This window comes from Humulus lupulus, chromosome 2 (genome assembly GCF_963169125.1).
Source record: "Humulus lupulus chromosome 2, drHumLupu1.1, whole genome shotgun sequence".
Classification (NCBI taxonomy): domain Eukaryota; kingdom Viridiplantae; phylum Streptophyta; class Magnoliopsida; order Rosales; family Cannabaceae; genus Humulus; species Humulus lupulus.
In genome coordinates this window covers 241,166,869-241,188,950 of record NC_084794.1, presented here as the reverse complement: position 1 = coordinate 241,188,950, position 22,082 = coordinate 241,166,869, and the positions used below count along the sequence as shown (strand labels likewise).

Sequence of the window (22,082 nt, the reverse complement as noted above, 5' to 3'; positions counted from 1 at the left end):
AAAAAATGTAACGAGATAGGACCAATAAAACGATAGTTATGTGACCAAATTTTACTATCTTTTTCACATTGAAAATTGAAAAGAATGTAGATTTTATTGTCTAAAAATAATACAGATTATCACGAGAACATTGATCAGCTGGACACTGAGACAGAGCAAATACAAGAGCAAGTAGGAGTACTCGACTTAAAGCCACCACTAGACTGTATTTCACATAAATATACTTTTGAAAGAATTACAAAATAAATCTATAAAAAAATATTGAAGAAAAGTAAAAGGGGAAAAAGAAAATGGTCTCATAAATATTTCCTAATCCTTTGGGATAACAAGGAAGTTGAACCAGGCTGCAAATTTGCTAGGCTAGCCCTTGGCTTGTGCCATCCAAACCTGTCCAAGAACTCCTCAATAAGCCTGCAAATTACATAGAATTGTGTTAAATATGCAGTCAAAAAGACGTCACAAATTATATAATGAGCACTTTTGACTCACAAGCTGCAGATGGCTTTCTGTGATGCTGCTAGTTCACGATCTGGGAAAGAATCCTCCAATCGATAACTCAACCATACATAAAGATCCAAGACCTTAAAGAGAGCATTTAAAATTTTAAACAACAAAGAATCAACAACCTTACTTTGAAATTCATACAAATATTTTCTTACAGAATCAAGTAGGATAGGAGTAACATTTGATGCTAGTATTAGAGTAACATACATTTAAAGGCACTTAAATATTATTAAGTTGGTCAGGTGGGTGTGAGTTGTAGTAGCTAATGATGAATATGATAGCAAACCAAAAATAAATAAATAAATAAAAAATGAATACCTTGTGAATGGATTCAATTTCCTTAAGTCCGGCTTGTGATTTTGGCACCTGAAGCGTCCCTGGTGTGAATATTTCTCGAAGACGAACAATGCCCTTTTTTGCATAGTTCTCAGCAAACTAACCATAATAGATTGGGTACATAAGTTTTTCCGTTTTAAAGTAGACATTGATATAGGAAACTGCTTACTGATTTTTACCTGTGTAAGACCTTGAGATGAAATTTCATCATCCATGTCAACTGGGCTGCACGTTAAAAAAAATTTACAAGTCTCAACTCATGTAGGTTATTAAATATTCATACAAACCTACGAAATCCCTTTATCAACTTAACTTTTTCCAAAAAATAAAAATAAAAAAGATAACATAACTAATTGAATACTGAGCAGGTTGACATGTGAACTACTTGGAAAAATCTAGTAAAGTGATTCGCATTAGTGCTATTACTGCCTATAATTTCTTACTTTTCTTTTTAACAAACACATTCAGTCAAGAGTTTATATAGTTATAGTTCTCCAGTACCTGATACAGAAAAGGTACTTATCATGTAAGCCAAGAGGTAACTCATCGATGATAGCAGCAACTTTCTGATCAAGTAGAAAAAGGTAAGGTTTGATTGCAAATAGGAAACAGCAAAATAATTTCAGAAAATTAAAAAATTTCCGGCAACAGAAAATAATACTTAGACATGACACCGTTAATTGATGAAAAAGACAGAAATTGGAAAATAATCATACCATCATATCTTCACAATCCGCAATAAAATAATTATACGATAATTTGGCATTCTCTACAAAATGTTCCTGCCAAGAAAGTAGAAAAATCATGAAGATCAACATTTGGAAACATGATAAGGTTGAAAGGCTTAGTCTCATTGGAATTGAATATTACAGAGTTATGTAGTTCATTATCAAATTTCAATTATCATAAGGGCATATGTGATAAGAGTGGATTTACCAGGGGTGCGCAGTTTGTATGTCAAATTTTGTTACAATCATTCAGTATGCAAATCCAACAAAATCTTGTCAAATTTAAAAGATTAAAAAAAATTCTCCCAGTAAGGTACTATTTTCTATCACGACACATTACTTCTATGAAGCAGTCAGAACTGGTGGAAGCAGTATTTCAAGACTCAACTCTCATAGCTAATATGACAAATATAACGGCATAGTTATTTAAAAAGAGATTAACAATGAACTTACCAATATCTCATACAGGCCTCTTTTTGGATGCAAACGTGAATATGTAAATATGAGGTCGAAATTAGGAAATAATCCAGCTCTCTGCATCATAAGAATTACATCAGTTCAGAGAAAATGCAGAACACCCAAGTAAATGAAATTGAGCACTAAAGTCCTAATGATAAAATGAATGTTCCATGAAAAGGCTAGCTGTCAAAAATGTACCTCTAATGTGGGGGATGGAGCATTCAGTGATGAATGAAGCAAAGGTAGATACTCAGCATCCATACAAGTCACCTCACCAACAGGAAATTTTGATCCATACCTGCCCGCTCTCCCTACGAGACAAGTCATAAAATATATCAAACGGTTACATCTGGATAATAAATAGGAACTTTATAATAACTAAAAAAAATCTTAGAACCATTTTCTGTATAGACATTCATAATTGCTTATTTATTCCAGAAAATTTAATGCGCCGAAAGATTCTAACAAACTTCATGATAAATAATAAGCAAGAAGAACTTTGAGCATTGATGGAATTTTCTAAAATAGATAGTCAAGATACTTATTTATTAGGGAAAACCTAAAATATGAAAATGCAACAGAATATCCAGTCAGAATTCAATGCACCTGCAATTTGCTTTATCTCTGGCACTGTGAGCTCCCGTTCCTCAGTACCATCAAATTTTGTCATTGTTGAAAAAATTATCCTGGAAATGTTGAGATTAAGACCCATCCCCACCGCGTCACTGGCCACAAGAACATCAAACTCAGAGCTTTCATCATTGAACATCGTTGCCTGCAATCCTAGAGTAGATATTAAATTAGCCAATTCCCAACTAGGTTCAAAGGACTAAAAGAAAACATACAATGGACTCATGTGAATCACATAATGCTGCATAATTCGTCTTAGCATTTGCTAAATTTTATAGGAAAACGAGACATGCACCTCATAAAACTTAATTGTAAACAAAAATCATATTCATAGTGAGGTGATGTCACCTGTCTTGTCCGGGTTTCTGGAGGAAGTGAACCATAAACTACAGAACAAAGATGCTTCCTCTCATTTTCTATTTGTCTCTAGAAATACAAGAAAACATACAATCCATTAATAAAATTTAATTTACCAATATGACAAAACAGCTCACAAACACTAGCAAAATAACATAAAATTTGACCAAAAAAGGACAAACATGTACACATTACAAGCACCAACTAAAAATCATATCTTTTTTTTCCCCTCTGCAATTACAGAATGAGGAAAACTAGTGTCATCTTGGTAACCAAAACCCTTTCAGATAGGCCGCGATTTTGGATATGAATGAGAAGGCTAACACATTACAAGTTATTATGTTAAACATCATGAAATCAACCAATAACCAATATTAGCACAAGAGCTTAATCACAACTCCTAAGTGTATGATAGCAATGAACCAGAAAAATATATAAGTATATATATATATATATATATACGTCTTCTTTCTCTCACATCAAGCACAAAGTAGAATCATCAATCGAATAGACCTATTGACCAAGACCAACACAAGTTATTTATTTTAGGGTAGGTACCCATTTGGTACACCCTGTTTTAACAAAGTATAACTTTGGTACTCTAAGTTCATGATAATGATCATCAAATACCATGTAATTTGAAAATCCGTGTAAAATGGCACCCTTCAATAATAGTTATTAGATACGCTGTAATTTGAAAATTTGTATAAAATGGTACCCTATATTCATGGGAATATACCCATTTACTACGCTGTCATTTGTGACCAAAATTGAGTTCATAGTACCATTTTATTCCAATTTTGCAAATTCAGGGTACTGTATTAGTATTATTCGTAATAGAGGGTACCAAAGTTATATTTTAGTAAAACACAAGATACCAAATGAGTAAATTCCATTTATTTTAAATTAGGTCATCCATATCTTATTTTAACCTATTTAATGAAACTTTGTAAGAAGCAAAATGTTATAGATGAAATTTGCTTTTCATTTTTTCAATACTATGGGATTCGAACCCCTCCCCCTCCCCTTACACACTTACATACTCACATACCCAACCACTTGAGTTAGCTCCAAGTGGAAAATTCACTTTTATTAAATGAAGAACTAATCAACTAATGAATAAAATGGTTGTTGCAGTCATTGTTTTACAAATTGCATAGAGATGTATGCTTATAAGAACACCGAAAGTATGATACACACTAGAGATGCGAAAATCCTTAGAATGAACCTTTATTGACAACAAGAGCAAGAATACAATTTGTGTACCAAGTCTTCGAGTCACTTGGTTAAACTCCACAAGAGGTTTTTTCACTCTACAAAGTACAATTCAATTAATCTCATATCCCTAAACTAGAGATTTACTCTATTTATAAGCAATCCCAGCCAACTAAAATTAGTAATAAGGCTGACTAGGATAACTAAACAAAATAGACAGGCACTAAGAAAATTACAACTTGCTGAGTAGGACATTTAATTAATGAAAACATTATATCTACATTATCCTTTCTAGTGCCTAGAGTATGTTAGACGTATGGCTGGTCTAACATTACCCCGGATCCAAAGATTCACCTTGTCCTCGAGATGAAAATCCGGAAATTGCTCTTGTATTTTATTGTAGTCCTCCCAAGTAGATTCGAATTCAGACATGGATTTCCATTTTATCAACACCTCTAAATCTCCAGCTTGCTCATTCTTCTTGTTTCGCATCTTTAGGAGTTTTTCAGGTTCGACCTCAAGTTCCATGTTTGGGTTGAGTTGTTTTGGTATGGTAGTGGAAGAATTAGTCATCCCTTGAGCTCTTCGCAACTGAGAAACATGAAAAACAGGGGTGGATGGTTGCTGAATCAGGTAGCTCCAGCTTATAAGCAACTCTCCCAATTTGAGCCACCACACGATAGGGCCCATAGTAGCGTGGCAACAACTTTTCAGACTTGTGTTGCACTAAACTATTTTGTCGATAAAGTCGTAGTTTGAGAAAAACATGGTCCCCAATGTCAAATTCTTCACGGTGGCGCTTGGAGTCGGCTTGTAGCTTCATACGTTGTTGGGCTTTAAGTAAATGCATTCTGAGTTCATCTAAGATTTCATCCTGATCTGCTAGTGTAGTGTCTACGGCTGACAGTGATGAAGTACTTTTTTTTTAATGTAAGATGGGAGGAGGCTCACGTCCATAGAGTGCCTTGAATGGGGAACATTCAGTGGCTGAGTGGACTGATGTATTATACCAGTATTCTGCCCAAGGCAGCCAGCGAGACCATTGTCGTGGTTTGTCCAAAGAAAAGCATCGAAGATATGTTTCAAGGCACCTGTTAACCACTTCAGTTTGGCCATCAGTTTGGGGGGTGATAAGCTATGCTTTTCTTCAACGTAGTGTCCCTGTAATTTGAATAACTCATCCCAAAATTGACTGAAAAAAATCTTATCTCTATCAAAAATGATGGATTGGGGAATACCATGGAGCCGCACTACTTCTCTAACAAACATTTGAGCCACAGTTGCTGCTGTAAAAGGATGTTTGAGGGCGACAAAATGGGCATATTTGCTGAGTTTTTCAATTACTACAAAGATAGTATCCAGCTGTCAGATTTAGGTAGGCCTTCAATGAAATCCATAAGAGATTTCATCCCAAACATAGGCTGGTAAAGCTATTAGTTGCAGTAAACCAGCAGGTGTTGTGGCCATATACTTGTGTTGCTGGCACTTGGGGCATTGTTGAATGTATTGAGAAATATCTTTGCGCATTCCTATCCAAAATTCTTCGGATTTCAGTTGCTGATAAGTTTTATCTTCACCTGAATGTCCTCCAATAGGTGAGTTATGAAATGCTTCCAGTAATGGTTGAATGAGTTTGGAGTCTTTAGGAATAACTAAACGACCTTTGTAATAGAGATAGCCCTCTACCACTGTGAACCCAAGATGTTGTTGTCTGTCAACTTCAATCCCGTCTTTAAGTCCCATAAAAATGGGTCTTGATCAATGTCTTTTTGGAGTTGGTCCCAATTTTCCCATTGGGGTCCCATGAGTGAAAACAAGGCTTTCTAGATAGAGCATCAACTGCCTTATTACTTGCTCCACTTCTATATTCAATGTAAAATTTATACCCCATGAGTTTTGTGATCCATCTTTGATATTATTCACCCACTACTCGTTCCGGCAAGAATTTTAGGCGTTGTTGGTTTGATCGCACTATAATTTTTTTTTCTAAGTAGGGTCTCCATTTGTTCACCGCAAAGACTATGGCCATGAGCTCTTTCTCGTATATAGACTTGACTTTGCCGCTAGAACCTAATGTATGGCTGAAAAAGGCAATAGGGTGTGTTCCTTAAGATAAGACAGCTCCTAACCTGAAACCTGAAGCATCCATTTCTACCACAAATTTTTTGGAAAAATCTAGTAAAGCGAGGATAGGCACCTTGGTCATGATTTCTTTCAATTGTTGAAAGGTTGTTTCTGCTTCTTCATTCCATCCATAATTATCTTTCTTCAATTGTTCAGTCAATGGGTGAGCTATTCTTACGTACCCGACCACAAATTTTGCTATAGTAACCTGTGAGACCCAAAAATCCTCTCAATTCCTTGAGCGACCAAGGTCGAGGCCATTCCACCATGGCTGTTATTTTACTGGGATCAGCCACCACACCTCCTTTGGATTTCCAATGGCCCAAGTAAGCAATCTTCTTTTGTCCAAACTCACATTTCTTCAAGTTAGCGATAAACAATGCTGTTGTAATAGCTATAAAGTAATGGAAAAATGAGCTCTATGAGTGGTTTCATCTTTGCTGTAAATGAGAATATCATCAAAGAAAACTAAGATGAATTTTCTTAAATGTGGCCTGATTATATCGTTCATCAAAGTCTGAAAGGGGGATGGAGCATTTGTGAGGCCAAATGGCATCACTAAAAATTTGTAGCGTCCGTCATGTTTCTGGAAGGCAGTTTTGGCACATCTTCTGCTCTAACTCAGATCTGATGGTATCTGGATTTTTGGTCGAGCTTTGAAAAAACTTGGGCTCCATGCAATTCGTCAATGGTGGGAATAGGATATTTGTGTGGAACCGTTGCTTTATGATAGGATCTCCCTGCCAAACAGTTAACATAGTTGCGATATCAAAGGGGCTCTTCAAGGCCCTATAATCAATACAAAAATTCCATGACCTGTCTTTTTTTTTTTTAACAAGTAAAATAGGACTAGAAAAGGGGCTGGAACTTACTTTAATTATTCCAGCTGCTAGCATCTCCTTGATCAGTCGTTCAATTTCATTTTTCTGAATTTGGGGGTAGCGATAGGGCCTCACATTGACTGGATTAGCTTCGTTCTTGAGAACAATGGAATGCTCATGATTTCGGAGGGGCGATAGACCTGTTGGTGTGTTGAACATCTTCAAATTTGGCTGTTATGTCTTGTAAAAATGCTGGGATTTTTGGTAGGGATTCAACCACTATAGTATCCACTTGATTGAGTTCCACTAACAACCCTAATCCTTCATGCTTGATAGTCCGTAACATTGCTTTGAGAGACACTAAAGTCTTACCAAGGGATGGGTATCCCCTCGGTGTAATAGTCTCTTTTCCTAATTGGAATTTCATGATTTGCAACTTCCAATTAGTGTGTCATACCCAATGTAGCAAGCCATTGTATTCCAAGGATTATACACAAGCTTTCGAGATTTAAAGGAAGTCTTCCACAATAGTCAGTCCTTGAACATGCAGCACTACTCCCTTGCAAATTCCTTCTCCTTTCACTGAGTCACCAGATCCCATAATAACCCCATAAGCCCCTGTTTGGTCATGGGTAACCCCAGATTTTTCAGTAACTCTATGGAAATGAAGTTATGAGTAGGTCCTGGGTCAATAAGTGTTACCACGGGTTGCTCTTTGATTTGTCCTGTCATCTTCATAGTTTTCGACGTGGTAAGTCCAACCACAGAATTAGGGGATACCTCTACTGCGCCATTTATTTCACTGACATCTAAAACAGGTTCCTCTTTAAATTCTTGGCCTGATTCTATGGTGTTGTCGCTTTCCCTATCCGGAATAATAAGTACACACAACTCCTTGTTCTTGCAAACATGTCCACGATACCACTTTCCGTCACACCGAAAACATACACCCCTATCTTTCTTTTCTTGCATTTCAGATGTCGTCATTCGCTTATATTCTCCCATGGATCCTGAATTGCGCCCCCAATTGTTCTTGCTGCCATAATCTCTACTCGTCTCTGATTTGTATGAAGTGTCGCCAGCCCTATACCCAGTAGTAGTTCGATGTTTGCACTCGATGGTGAGGCAAAATCCATAGCCACCTTGAAACAATTGGGTCTGAGTATTTTGAGATCATCTCAGATAGGTTTCTTGAGTCCACTCAAGTATTGCCTCAAAACTATTTCATCAGGGACATTATCCAAAGGAGCCAAGTACTCTATGAATTTTCTGTTGTACTCCTTGGCAGTAAGTTCTTGTTTTAAGGACAAAAAGTGATCATACAAAGATCCTTCATGGTTGCTTCTAAACCTCTGTAAAAGCAAGCTTTTCATTTCTTCCCAATGGGCCATTAGTCTTTCTGCTCCATTTGATACCATAGTAATGCATCTCCCTCAAAACCAAAAACAGCAGCTTTCAACTTTTCTTCGTTATTGAGTTTCTGTAGAGAAAAATATTTCTCAGCCTTCATTATCCAACCATCTGGATTGTCTCCCTCAATGGTGGGCATTTTCAATCTTCGAAATTGAAACTCCTTTCTTGCATCAAAATTTCCTTGCTGATTGTCATAAATGAAAGTGCCCACTGTTGTCGTAGAAGGAGAACATGAGATCGCAGCTAGGTTGGTAGCAGTTCCCACGGCTGCTGCTGGATTGGTGGTCCTCACTGATAACGGCGCAGTTGCGGAGACCAATTTCTTGGCCATTTCCTCCTGGTTCTTGAATAGGAACTCAAATCTTTGATCGATTTTCTTTGTCAACGCTGCCACTCCCTCTTGTAAAGCAACGATCTCCGTGCCGGAACCCTTGTCCATAGTCGCATCCTCCTGGGTTGACGCCATTCCTTCAGGCAAGTTGGTACTAGTGATTATCTTCTTGCCGCCCAGTCATCTCCAAGATCTCATTGCTATGGTACCAATTGATACACACTAGAGATTAGAAAATCCTTAGAATGAACCTTTATTGATAACAAGAGCAAGGATACAATTTGTGTACCAAGTCTTCGGGACACTTGTTTAACTCCACAAGAGATTTTTGCAGTCTACAAAGTGCAATCCAATTAATCTCATATCCCTAAACTAGATATTGACTCTATTTATAAGCAATCCCAGCCAACTAAAGTTAGTAATAAGGCTGACTAGGATAACTAAACAAAATAGACAGCCACTAAGAAAGTTACAACTTGTTGACTAGGACACTTAATTAATGAAAACATTAAATCTACATTATCCTTTCTTGCGCCCAGAGTATGTTAGACATATGGCTGGTCTAACAAAATATTTGAGGCAATTAAAAGTGAGAAAGTAAGAACTGAAGATGATTCAAACTAACTAAATAAGATATGTCCAGTCAACGTGTAAGAGAATGCAAAAGGAAAAACTAACCTTCAATTGATATATTTTCTTACGTGAAAATGATACAATGCAATCCCCTGTTCTAATGTTATTGAAGGGCCCGAGAGGAACCTTCAGTGGAACCAATGGTGAAAGTCTCTCATAGTGTTGAACCTATAACAAATAAAAAAATAGCAACAATTTAGAAATACAGAATTAGACTACTCCTAGACCATGATGTGGACAACTTAGATATCGCCTCAAAATGACAGCATTATATTTATAAGTTATAGCAAAATGACATTAGTGGTTTTGAACCTCGAGGTTCTCAATTAGTAATATTGCCACAGATTCCTTCAATTGTCAGAAGAATACTTCTGCTTGTACTAACAATGATATACCAAACAATAGACTAAGAATCTTAATCAACAAACACTTTCCACATTAAAGAATTTTGCTGGATGATTAAATAAAGCACATCTTCCTTAATGGAACTTGAGCTCTGAACTACCCACATACACCCATTCATCCGCTTAAGCTAGCCTCAAGTGGCACAAGTCCCCTAATCCTTGAGCTTGTAGAATTGTAGAACTCTTGATAGTCCAAATATTATGGTCAAAATAATGCAAAATAAGATGATCTCACGGTTGGTTTTCATTATCCATCTTCCTCAAACAAAGAAGATAAGATGTAATGGGATATGGACATGATACAGTAGGAGGAATCATTGATTTGAATGTCCCACTTTTACAAAATATGTCATCCACATACTACTGAAATTCATGCAAGGAAGAATCTTGTAGCATTTACACTATAGTTCAAAAAAAAATATGTGTTACCTCTACTTGATCATCAGTCACTTTGAGCATTTCCTGAATTAAGGGAATAGCGGCTGCGTCTCCACAAATGTGAAGTTCATCAGCAGATATTCCTAAAAGTGCACGTGTAAATGAAAAGCCCCTTGACCGACAACCCAACATCTGAAATGGTAAGTAAGAGTTTAATGATTTAGGGCTCAAACTAAAAGATCACATCTTTAATTGTACTGTATCATTCGATGCTAAAACTTTGAATTAACTAACTATAATTTTCTTGGCATAGCTGTATCATCATTTAATGCTTGACAAAACATTAATTAGACAACAGCAAGATCAATGGAAACTTGAATCCTTATTAGTTTGGAACATTTGTGGAGCTTGTATGCACTCTTCATATACATATTTATGTATTTATATATATATATATACATTGTTTCATAGTCTTTGATAGAATATAGTCTTCTCTTCTATTCATATAACTATCAGACTATAAGTTTCCATCAGCATAACTGTGTTCTCATCTCCTCCCAAAAACAATATGAAGAAAATAACAGATATGCTTTGTACATTACACATGTAGTTATAAGTATCATATAGATATATCATGTGAAGAAGGTTATGTACACTAATATACACTCTTCGTACACATTGTTTCATAACCTCTTACAAAATATACTTTTTTTCTTCTTTTCAAATAACTATTAATAATAAAGTTTCCATCAACATAAACTTCTTCCCATCCCTTCCCGAAAAAGAAATATGAAGAAAATAAAAGATATGCTACGTACATGTGTTGAAAATCAGAACCAAATCAGCAAAGATTTGGAATTATATAAATTATTTGTAATATATAGTCTTAATTATTTGTAATTATCAGCATAGATATTTGTTTCCTAGTTTAGATAATTTTGTTCCTGATCTTTAGGAATTAGAATAGTCTAGAATATTGACAGATGTCCCTGGATTTGCCTATTTAAAGACTCTAGTTCTATCAAAATAATAAATCAGATTTTTTCCTCTGAGGTTTTATGGTATTAGAGACAGGTTCTTTCCAAGCCCTTTTAGCCTCTGTTTAGGTCTCAGTTAGCCATAGAAAAACATGTCTGAAATCTCTGAAACCACTGCTGCCATCTCTGTTGTTCTCACAGCTCCTTCTCAAACTGCAGCCACTAAAATAACCCACTCTGAATCCCACTCTGTCCAAATCACTACCATACGACTGAATGGGGCAAATTTCTTGCAGTGGTCACAATCAGTGAGGATGTATGTGTGTGGGAGAGGCAAGATTGGTTATCTAACTGGAGACACTAAGGTGCCTAAAAAAACTGACTCCAACTATGATGTTTGGGATGCTGAAAACTCCATGATTATGGCCTGGTTAGTCAATTCTATGAATGAAGATATTAGTGCTAATTATGTGTTTTTCCACAGCAAAAGAATTATGGGATAAGGTGACCCAAATGTATTCAGATTTGGGAAATCAATCCCAAATATTTGAACTGCAACTGAAACTTGGAAGTAATCAACAAGGAGATGATGATGTGACAAAGTACTTTAATGCTCTGATGAGAATGTGGCAGAGTCTCGATTTGATGACTATGAATGGGGGAGCACTAAGGATCTCTCTCACCATCAGAAAAAAAAATGGAGGATGATTGAATCTTCAAATTTCTTGCTGGACTTAGAGTCGAATTTGATGAGGTTCGTGGACGTAGCCCTTACCCCAAATAGGCGAAGTGTTCTCTGAAGTTAGGCGTGAAGAAAGTCGCCGGAATGTCATGCTGGGAAAAAAATCAGGTGAACCACTTGGAAATTCTGCCCTTAATTCTGATGCTAATATTGCTCGTTTCTCCTAAAAACAGCCATCTTTTAATGGCCGAGCACGTGTTTGGTATGATTATTACAATAAACCAAGGCATACTCGTGAGACATGCTGGAGGGTACATGGCAAACCGGCTGATTGAATGAGCATTAGAGGTGGCGGAGAGAAGAACAACCGTCCTACTCCAGCTGCACACGAAGCCTCTAATCTGAACCAAATTCTCAACAAAGAACAGCTTGAACAACTTCTGAAATTGCTAAATTCTGATCCACAATCTAGTACTCCTCATGTTGCTCTAGCACAAACAGGTAGAAATTCGAATGCTCTTTCTAGCTCTCTATTGTTTGCACCTTGGATCATCGACTTTGGTGCCTCCGACCATATGACAAATAATTCTACATTTTTTAACTTCTATTTTCCTTGTTCTGGACATAACAAAGTTTCGCATTGCAGATGGTAGCTTTTCACCCATCGGGGGAAAAGGATCCGTAAAAATATCCAATAATATTGAATTAAAATCTGTTCTTCATGTCCCTAAATTGTCTTGCAACCTTCTTTTTGTTAGCCAACTATCCAAAGACTCTAACTGTCGTGTTGTTTTCTCTGATCCTTACTGTGAGTTTCAAGACCAGATTTCGGGGAAGACAATTGGCAGTTCTAAAGTAATCAATGGCCTCTATTATTTTGATGACTGTCATGAGTGCGGGCAAGCTCAAGGTCTAAGTGGTAGTACTAGTTCTACTTATGAAAGAATAATGCTTTGGCATCAACGGTTAGGGCACCCTAGTTTTCTCTATTTGAAACATCTATTTCCTAGTTTGTTTAAAGGTGTGGATTTAAAGTCTCTTTATTGTGAACATTGCTATTTATCTAAAAGTCGTCGTAATTATAATAAACCTATTGGATATGGCATGACTCGTCCTTTATATCTAATTCACAGTCATGTTTGGAGACCTTCAAAGGTTACAACTTTGTCTGAAAAAAAATGGTTTGTCACTTTCATTGATGATCATACTCGATTGTGTTGGGTTTATCTTATGAATGCTAAATCTGAAGTTGAATATTTGTTTAAAGACTTTGATAAAATGATTGAAAACCAATTTCAAAGTAAAATAAGCATTCTTCAAACAGATAATGGCACCGAGTATTTTAATCAATACTTAGGACCTTTCTTACGGTCTAAAGGCATTATTCACCAGTCCACATGTCGTGTCGCCCCTCAACAAAATGGTATTGCTGAACGAAAAAATCGACATTTACTGGAAGTAAGTTGAGCTCTAATGTTTTCTATGAATGTACCTAAGTATTTGTGGGGTGAAGTTGTTTTAACTTCGTGTTATTTAATAAATAGAATGCCTAGCTGAGTTTTGAACTATCAAACCCCCTTGAGTTGTTGTCGCTTAGCCTCTAAACTTGATTTAAAAATATTTGGTTGCATGGTTTTTGTTCATATTCCTTCACAATTTCGCTCCAAGTTAGATCCTAGAGCAGACAAATGCATTTTTTTGAGGTATGCTTCAAATAAAAAATGATATAAATGCTGGAATTCAGTAACAAAAAAAAATTCATGTTAGTATGGATGTAATATTTTTTTAAAAACAACCTTCTTTTGAAAAAACTCATCTTCAGGGGGAGAGAAGTTATGAAGATCAATTTTGGGATTTAAATACCACTACTCCTATTCTTAGGATTTACTCATGACCTGATTACCAAAACAACCAGATTCTAAATGATGTTTCCAATGTTCCAACCCATGAAAATGTTGATGATTTAAGTCTTCCGCATGTTGAGACACATGCAGAAGTACCACCAAATAATCCTGAACTTTGTGTTTACACTAGACAACGATTTCATCAAACTAATGAAGATCAATTGATTATTCCACCCCAATCGTCTCCTCTGAAAACTGGTCTCTTGGATACCTCAGGTAATTCTTCTCCTAAAAATTCAAATAATCCTATTTTTTCTAATCTAGATCAACCTATTGCACTTAGAAAAGGAACAAAGTCATGTACCCAACATCCTATTGCAAAATATCTATCCTACCATAGGTTATCAGAAACTCAGAGCATTTCCTTCTAATATTTCTCATGTGTTTGTACCAAGAAACATCCAGGAAGCATTAGATGATCCAGATTGGAAGATAGTAGCTTTAGAAGAGGTGAAAGCTCTCCATAAAAATATGACATGGGAAGTGGTCGATCTACCACAAGGGAAGAATACAATCGGTTGTAAATGGGTCTTCACAGTCAAATACAAAGCAGATGGCAATATAGAGAGATACAAGCAGGGCTGGTGGCAAAAGGCTTTGCTCAAACCTATGACATAGATTACCAGGAGATCTTTTCTCCTATTGCTAAGTTAAACTCAGTCCGCGTCTTACTTTCTCTAGCAGTTCATCATAACTGGCCCTTATTTCAACTGGACATTAAAAATGTCTTTCTAAATGGTGAACTAGAAGAGGAGGTGTTCATGGAGTTACCTCTAGGTTTTGAAGGAAAATTTGAAAATGGAAAGGTATGTAAACTAAAAAAATCTTTGTTTGGCCTTGAGCATTCACCACGGGCTTGGTTTGAAAGTTTTGGGAAGGCTGTAAAAAGACAAGGCTATAACCAAAGTCAGGCTGATGACAGCATGTTCTACAAACACTCGAGAAGTTGAAAAATAGTGGTGCTTATCGTCTATGTTGATGATATAGTTTTGACATGGGATGTCTACACAGAACTTGCAGAGATTAAAAAATTATTGCCAAAATATTTTGAAGTCAAAAATCTTGGAAACCTCAAGTATTTTCTTGGTAATGAGTTTGCAAGGTCTAAAGAAGAACTAGTTCTCTCACAACGCAAGTATGTTCTGGATTTGTTAAAAGAAACAGGTCTACTTGGCTGTAAAACTGCCAAAACACCTATGGAATACAATATAAAGCTTCAGCCTAAAAGTTCAAATGCACATGTGGATAAAGAGCAGTATCAACGATTAGTGGGAAAACTCATATATTTGTCTCACACCCGACCAGATATTGCCTTTGCAGTAAGTGTTGTAAGTCAATTCATGCATTCTCCTGGAGTAGAACATTTTGATGCAGTCAAGAGGGTACTAATGTACTTAAAAAGGCACTTCAGGAAAAGGGTTGTTGTTTAGAAAGAATGATACTTTTGGAGTAGAAGTTTACACAGATGCTGATTGGGCAGGAAGCGTCACTGATAGAAGATCAACCTCGGGCTCCTGCACCTTTGTGGGAGGAAACCTAGTTACTTAGCGTAGTAAGAAATAAAGTGTGGTGGCACGAAGTAGCGCCGAAGCTGAATTTAGAGTAGTTGCACTTGGCATTTGTCAGATATTATGGATTAAAAAACTTCTTGAAGAACTATAGATGGGAATTCAATCACCAATGAAGGTTTACTGTGATAACAAATCAGCTATCTTAATAGCTCACAATCCTGTTCTTCATGATCGAACCAAACATATAGAAATTGACAAAAAGAGAAATTGGAGAACGGACTCATCTATATGCCTTATGTTCCCACTACAGATCAGATTGGAGACATTCTCACTAAAGGGTTACCAACCAAGCAGTTCGAATACTTAATTGGCAAGCTGCCCATGAAAGATATTTTCTGTCCAGCTTGAGGGGGAGTGTTGAAAATTATAACCAAATCGCAAAGATTTGGAATTTTATATATTATTTGTAATATATTGTCTTAATTATTTGTAATTATCAGCAAAGATATTTGTTTCCTAGTTTAGATAATTTTGTTCCTGATTCTTATGGATTAGAATAGTCTAGAATATTTTGTAGAATATTGACAGATGTCATATACCCTGTTTTTGCCTATTTAAAGGCTCTAATTCTATCAAAATAATACATCAGATTTTTTCCTTTGAGTTTATAATATGTAGCTATAAGTATCATACATCCATATATCATAAAGAGTTAAAGAAAGAAATATATGGACTACGCAGCTATATAAATGTAAGCTAATTCCAGATCATGCCTGAATTTCATCAATAACGGCACAATCATAATCAGAGGTCACATCAGCCATCTCAACTGTCACGGCCTTGTGCTTTGCACCATCAACCTCTTCTTTCTCTTGTCCTGTAACTAGATCACAAGGAACTTTTGCCTTGTTCAACCGTTTTGCCACCTCCCAAGCCAACAATCTCAAAGGAGCACAATATATCCCTACAGACAAGCAAAATATATGAGAGTTTTACTAGTTTATTTTACATCATTCTCTTCCTCTTTGTTATGATAATTACGAAGTCAGAGTTAAATCATACCAGAAGCACTTGACTCAAGTCGCTTTAAAGCATGATAAGTTTTTCCACTATTCGTGGGACCCATGTGTAAGATAACCTTGCGATGCTTCCTTCGAGCATTTGGGTACCATGTATGAGGACGACTGAAATTTAGCATGGACAGTAAATGTGGACAAAATTTAGATTACAGTAGATGCCTTGTAGAAGTGATATGATTATAAGTATACAAAAATAACAGGCACTAAGAGAGAATGTAACATGGGAGATAAGAAGCCAGAACACTTGCCAAAATGTAGAACATGGTTGATCAACAAATCAATAAAAGCTAAGTAAACTTCTCCATTGATTTTCATATTCATTACTTATATTACATGGTTGACCCAAAATACAAAGAAAACAGATTTGCATAAATTGGAAAACCGAATGTTTGGTAGTTCTAATATCTTTAAAACAAACTATATAAATTCACCCCAGAAGATGTCTAGAAAAGAAAAAAGGTCACAGCACCGACTCATCTGGAAGAACTTTTTTGTTTTAATCGAGATTCGTTGATTCCAGGAGAGTTCCCACACTATATATTTGCATATCCACGCAACAAGTGTTAAAAGAGCAGCCAACAACACAATCAGTTTCATTTTATTTGTATAAATGATAACATATTTACTTACGTTAGGTCCATAAAATCGAACTTTGTGGTACTACTGCTGGAGCTTGTAAATTCAAACTTCTCCTTACGATTAAAGCTACTGAATTGCCTTATCACATTTGAAACACTAGTAACACCTCCATTTTTCAACTCCAAATGTAAAACAACTGGTTGTGTAGTACCTGCTAAACCAGTAGGAAAATAAATAAATGATTCAGAAACATCATGAAAATAGGAATGGTGAAACTATCGAATTCCGAAAGTATGCAAACTTAGTTCCAATAAAAAAGCTAGTACCAAACTTAACTATACTACTGCCCAGTTTAAATCCTATGCAGTCCTAACATCTTAAGAGCAAGTGATAAAAACATGGAAAAACACATTGTTTTAGCATTGGTTATTGTTTTGTTCCACTAGTCAATAAATTAGGGAACCAAAACATTTGAATCCTCTGACCATTGACCAAAGGAAAAATGGAGAACACAGAATACATACCCAATCATATATTATTGAGGAACTTCTTTATTCTAGACTTTAAATATCTGACAAAGTCATATAATATTCTGCATATTAGCTAATCGATATGTTGGGGAATACATTTGAATTCACAAATTGCAAACGTATCTAATTCCTTAACCTGTATAGTCATATAAGAACAAGCATAATCTGAAATCAACATAGCATATGCTAAATGCTCGTTCAGTGTTCTTTTCCATTGATTCAAACGAAATAATAATAAAAAGAAAAGGGAAAAAGGGGATCAAACCGTGCAGAAAGCGAGAAACTCCTACAGTTGAAGCTTTTCGCCGTAGTAACAGCGACGCCATTGGAGAGAAGAGCAATAAATATTGAGGTATAATAGTAAAATTTAAGTGGGAAGAAAAAGAAAAGAAAAACGTTAAGGTCTGTCTCTGGTCCAGCTATGGCGGAACATTAGATTGCTCTTTCGTTATAACACAAACCGACTATAGTCGCACGCACACTTCACGCAATGCCACCCAAACTCCGAACAATAGGCCCGGCCTAATTTTAATTTTAAATTGGGGCATTATATATATAGGATTTTTCTAGGTTGCATATGTACTAGTGCATACCTTCTGATCTATGCTCGAGAAGTATTATTCGCTTATTTTTTTTTATAACCATGTATATTTATGTATATTTATGTTGTACTTATTTAAAATATACTCAAATTTTATAAATTTTCAGAAAATTTCGAATAATTTATCATATAAAAAATTATATTCAAATAAATTATTTTTCATATGCATAAAAATAAAACAGTCATGGTTGCAACAAATTTTTTATCCTGATTTTTGATACTGTAAATAATTTGAAATTTTATGAAAAATTTACAATATATTCTAAATAACTACAATATACATAATTATAAAAAAATTGTGTCGAAAATATTTTATGAGTTGAAAATAAAAGGGTTTGCATCGGTACATACATTTTTGAGTCTGCACAAGAGAAGTATCATATATAGATATTACTAGGTAAAAACAATGTTTAATGCACATTTCTTTAGTTTTATTTTTAAAATATATTAATTTATTTTTATTATATTTTTTTATTGTTATTTAAATTTTAAATAAATAAAAAATGTCATGTATTATAAAAGAATGACATAAATATATTTAAAAAAATTAAGTCAAAATATTGTTATAGAGGTGATTTCCTACAATTGATTAAATGAGCATCAACAACTTGTCAAGAATAAAGAGAGAGAAACACGAGTTCAATTGGGAGCATCGGTGGGGTGTCAGCCAAAGAGACTCCGACGCTCAAGTCAGTTGGATTGTTAGAAAGTAATAAGACAGAAGAGTAGATCAGGCAATCAATAAAGATAAACGAAAAGTAAAAAGAAACAATGATGACGACAGAGCTTGAGGACGATGAATGGGTCAGTAGATTGGTACAGTTCGCTTAGTATGAGTGATCGGATTTTGTATTTGATCTCTCCTCCCTGAGGACTCATTCTCGTTTTTCTTATAGATACTTCTCAGGTGATGTTTCTCCTGACTCGTTCCCAGGTCTCGTCTTAGAATCTCGCCAGTCCCATAATGTCCCTCTTGACTTCTTCCTCTTTTACTCGGTTGGCTGACTGGGTATATTTAGGCCTGGGAGCGGGTTAAATTATTTGTTTTGGCTCGTTATGTGAATGTGGGCTTATTTTGTGGCTTGGGCCTGGTTAGTTTGTCTCACTACCTTGGGCCTTAAGTGGTCTAGTAACACGAACTTCGTGTCACTTTGGGTCAGACGAGTTAGTCTGTCTATATCAATGGGCTTAATATGATTGTGGAAACAATGCTTAGTTTTTTACCATTACAATTGTCTACAGTTTTTTTTAAATATAATATGGTATTTTTTATTTTAAAAAAACCACTAAACCAATAGTCTGTTAGATACACACTTTTTACATATAGAGACATGGTGCATTTTAGTCTTAAAGTAAATTATTTGAGGTTGTTCATTCGTTAGAAAATTTTTGTTCATAATAATTTAAATTTTGTTAATTTTTATGTTTTGATTTATATATTATAAATAGTGATTCTAGTTTTAAAATTAAATACACTTATTTCTAATTTTATTTTAGAAAATATGTTCAAAATTATAAATTAAACTATGAATTTAAAAAATTTATTTGATCAAATTTTAATTATTTAATTTAAAAAAATTTAAAACCAACAAAAAGTTATATATAAATATATATTATTTAATTAATGGTTAGAGCAATTAAAATAAGTAATTTCTTATTAAAAAAACTAAATGACAAAATAAGAAATATGTATATTTATGTCTTATGTCACTATTACATATATGTTTGAATAAACAAATACACTAAATGATAAAATAAATAATTAATAAAAGAAATAAATGAATAAATTTAAGCACGTAAGTATTTTTTGGTTATAATTTTGAAAAAATAATTAATAGAGTAATTTAAATACTTTAATATGAAATTTTAAAATATGTGATTAAAATTTATTATGGCTAATTTATTACTTTTTTATTTTTATTTTCAGTTTATTTATCTTATTTAGATGACTTTATTTTTTTTTAATTTATTTACCTTATTTAGAAGATTTTAAAACTAACGGTGTTAGAAAATAATAAAAAAATATTAAATCTAATAGAAACCAATAATTTTCGTTAAACTCACACTTATAATATATTAAGATATAAATTCATTGCATTAACTAAAAAAATATTTTTAACATTTTTTCTCTGTATTTTTTTTTTATATTCTTTAATTTCTTTATTTGTTAATTTTAATAATTTTATTTTATCTTATTTTCATATTTTTTTAGATTTTTTTATTTTTATACGTTTTATATATTTTTTGTTTTAATTTTTTGTGATTAAATATTTAAAATATATATTATTTATATGTATTTTTCAAGACAAAAAAAAATGTGAACATAAGTTGAAAATATATATATATTAATTTTTAATAAAAATAAGATGTGTTAATCAATTTTTGGGTGTTAATATAATGCCCATTTTAAATTTTATTTATATTTAATATAGGGTGTTTCTCTGGTGCACCCTCACTTTTGGGTGTACCAGGGCTCCTCCTCTTGTTTTCAGTACTTGGATGGTTTTTGGTGCAAATGTTTTTACGATTGTAATGCTCCAAAAAACCTAACCCCGATACCTCATTAAGGTACTAGTCATTTTAAATAGTTTAAAGCTTGAAAACCAAATGATAGACTAAATAGTGTATAAAACTTCATTTAAAAACATGCAGTATTTGAATATCCGTAATTTAAAATAAAACGTTTATTTAAATGCAAGTAAACAAACAAAACTATTTTCGGTCTCAATTCATAGTAAAACACATTTAAAAACACATGAATAAAATTGTTAAATAAAACTTTGGCGTTTACATTCTTTTATTCGTAACAAGGTTGAATGACTCTCATGATATACATTTCCTTTCTAGATTGGACTTCACACATCACTACGAAACAAAACTTATGTAAGACACCTGTAACACAGAGTACCTGTGAGCTAACGCCCAACAAGAAAAGCTATGCAGGTCACAACCCCAAAGCCCAACCATAAAACAATATATAACCAAAACATAATATTCATAACAATACTATTCATTCATAATCTATAACATATTCATAACATATACATAAACATAACATAAACCTAACGTAGAATACTGAAATCATTCCAGCCATAACCAATGCTAATTTGGTTAGATGTGCAACTAAACACGAAATAACATAAGCATGCATTTTCATATCGTAAGCATGCCACATAAACATCCAACATCAAACAAACAATGTAAGTAAGTGTTGACAGTTTATAATAGCGAGTGGCGTCCCACCCTAAACCTCTACAACCTCCAACACCTACCTGTTCGATAACTACCTGCCCCACACTTACCAAACACCAAACAATGTCATAACATAAAAATAAATCATAGAAAATCCACGTAATTAAATTCACACACCTAAGTTGACGTAAGCATGCAACAACGTACATAAGCATGCAATACTCATAAAGTCATAACATACATGGAAAAATTATAATCATAACCATAACATACATAAACATAATTAGATTACTCATACATAACATTTGTGTTGTCAAATGCACACTCTATGTTACAGTGACCACTCTTCTTACTAGGGCTACACATTGGGCCCAAAAAATCTGGCCCGCCCGCAAACCTGTCTAATCCGATGGTCCATAGCCCGAAGCCCAAAATCAATTTTGGGCTAAACCCGTCCAATCCGTAAGTTTATTGGATCGGATTTTTTGTTTTTTTATAGATAATAAATATATATAAACTTATAACCAACGGCTAAACCTAAACATAACCCTCCTCTCTCTCTCTCTATCGTTACTTCTCCCAACTGCTCCCTCTCTTTCTATCGTTCTTTTCTTTCCCTCTAGCTCTCTCTCTCGCTCTATCATTCCTTTTTTACAACAGCTTTAGCTCCCTTTCTCTCTCTCTGCGTGTGTGG

At 34.5% G+C, this 22,082-nt stretch overlaps 1 protein-coding gene and 1 long non-coding RNA gene across 4 annotated transcripts; both read right to left on the bottom strand.

The window, feature by feature from the left end:
- Positions 1-75: 75 nt before the first annotated feature.
- Positions 76-18,131, bottom strand: LOC133819117 (DExH-box ATP-dependent RNA helicase DExH16, mitochondrial). Of its 3 annotated transcripts, none has more exons than XM_062252285.1 (16): positions 17,861-18,130; positions 17,117-17,279; positions 16,470-16,591; positions 16,181-16,371; positions 10,385-10,525; positions 9,597-9,719; positions 3,006-3,083; positions 2,634-2,802; positions 2,226-2,338; positions 2,022-2,102; positions 1,557-1,622; positions 1,342-1,406; positions 1,020-1,065; positions 823-939; positions 490-581; positions 76-411 (listed from the first exon to the last, which is right to left on the bottom strand). In XM_062252285.1, exons 1-16 carry the CDS (start codon positions 17,919-17,921, stop codon positions 297-299), a joined length of 1,743 nt encoding a protein of 580 aa, XP_062108269.1. In that variant the 5' UTR covers positions 17,922-18,130; the 3' UTR covers positions 76-296. The 3 variants fall into 3 exon arrangements, with proteins under 3 accessions (XP_062108269.1, XP_062108270.1, XP_062108271.1); XM_062252286.1 differs by having other exon boundaries at positions 17,117-17,276; positions 17,861-18,129; XM_062252287.1 differs by lacking the exon at positions 9,597-9,719 and having other exon boundaries at positions 17,861-18,131.
- On the bottom strand, positions 4,232-7,364 carry LOC133819120 (uncharacterized). Its single transcript, XR_009886271.1, has 2 exons — positions 7,226-7,364; positions 4,232-7,093 (listed from the first exon to the last, which is right to left on the bottom strand). It is a non-coding gene; the product is annotated as an uncharacterized LOC133819120 (long non-coding RNA).
- Positions 18,132-22,082: the final 3,951 nt, after the last annotated feature.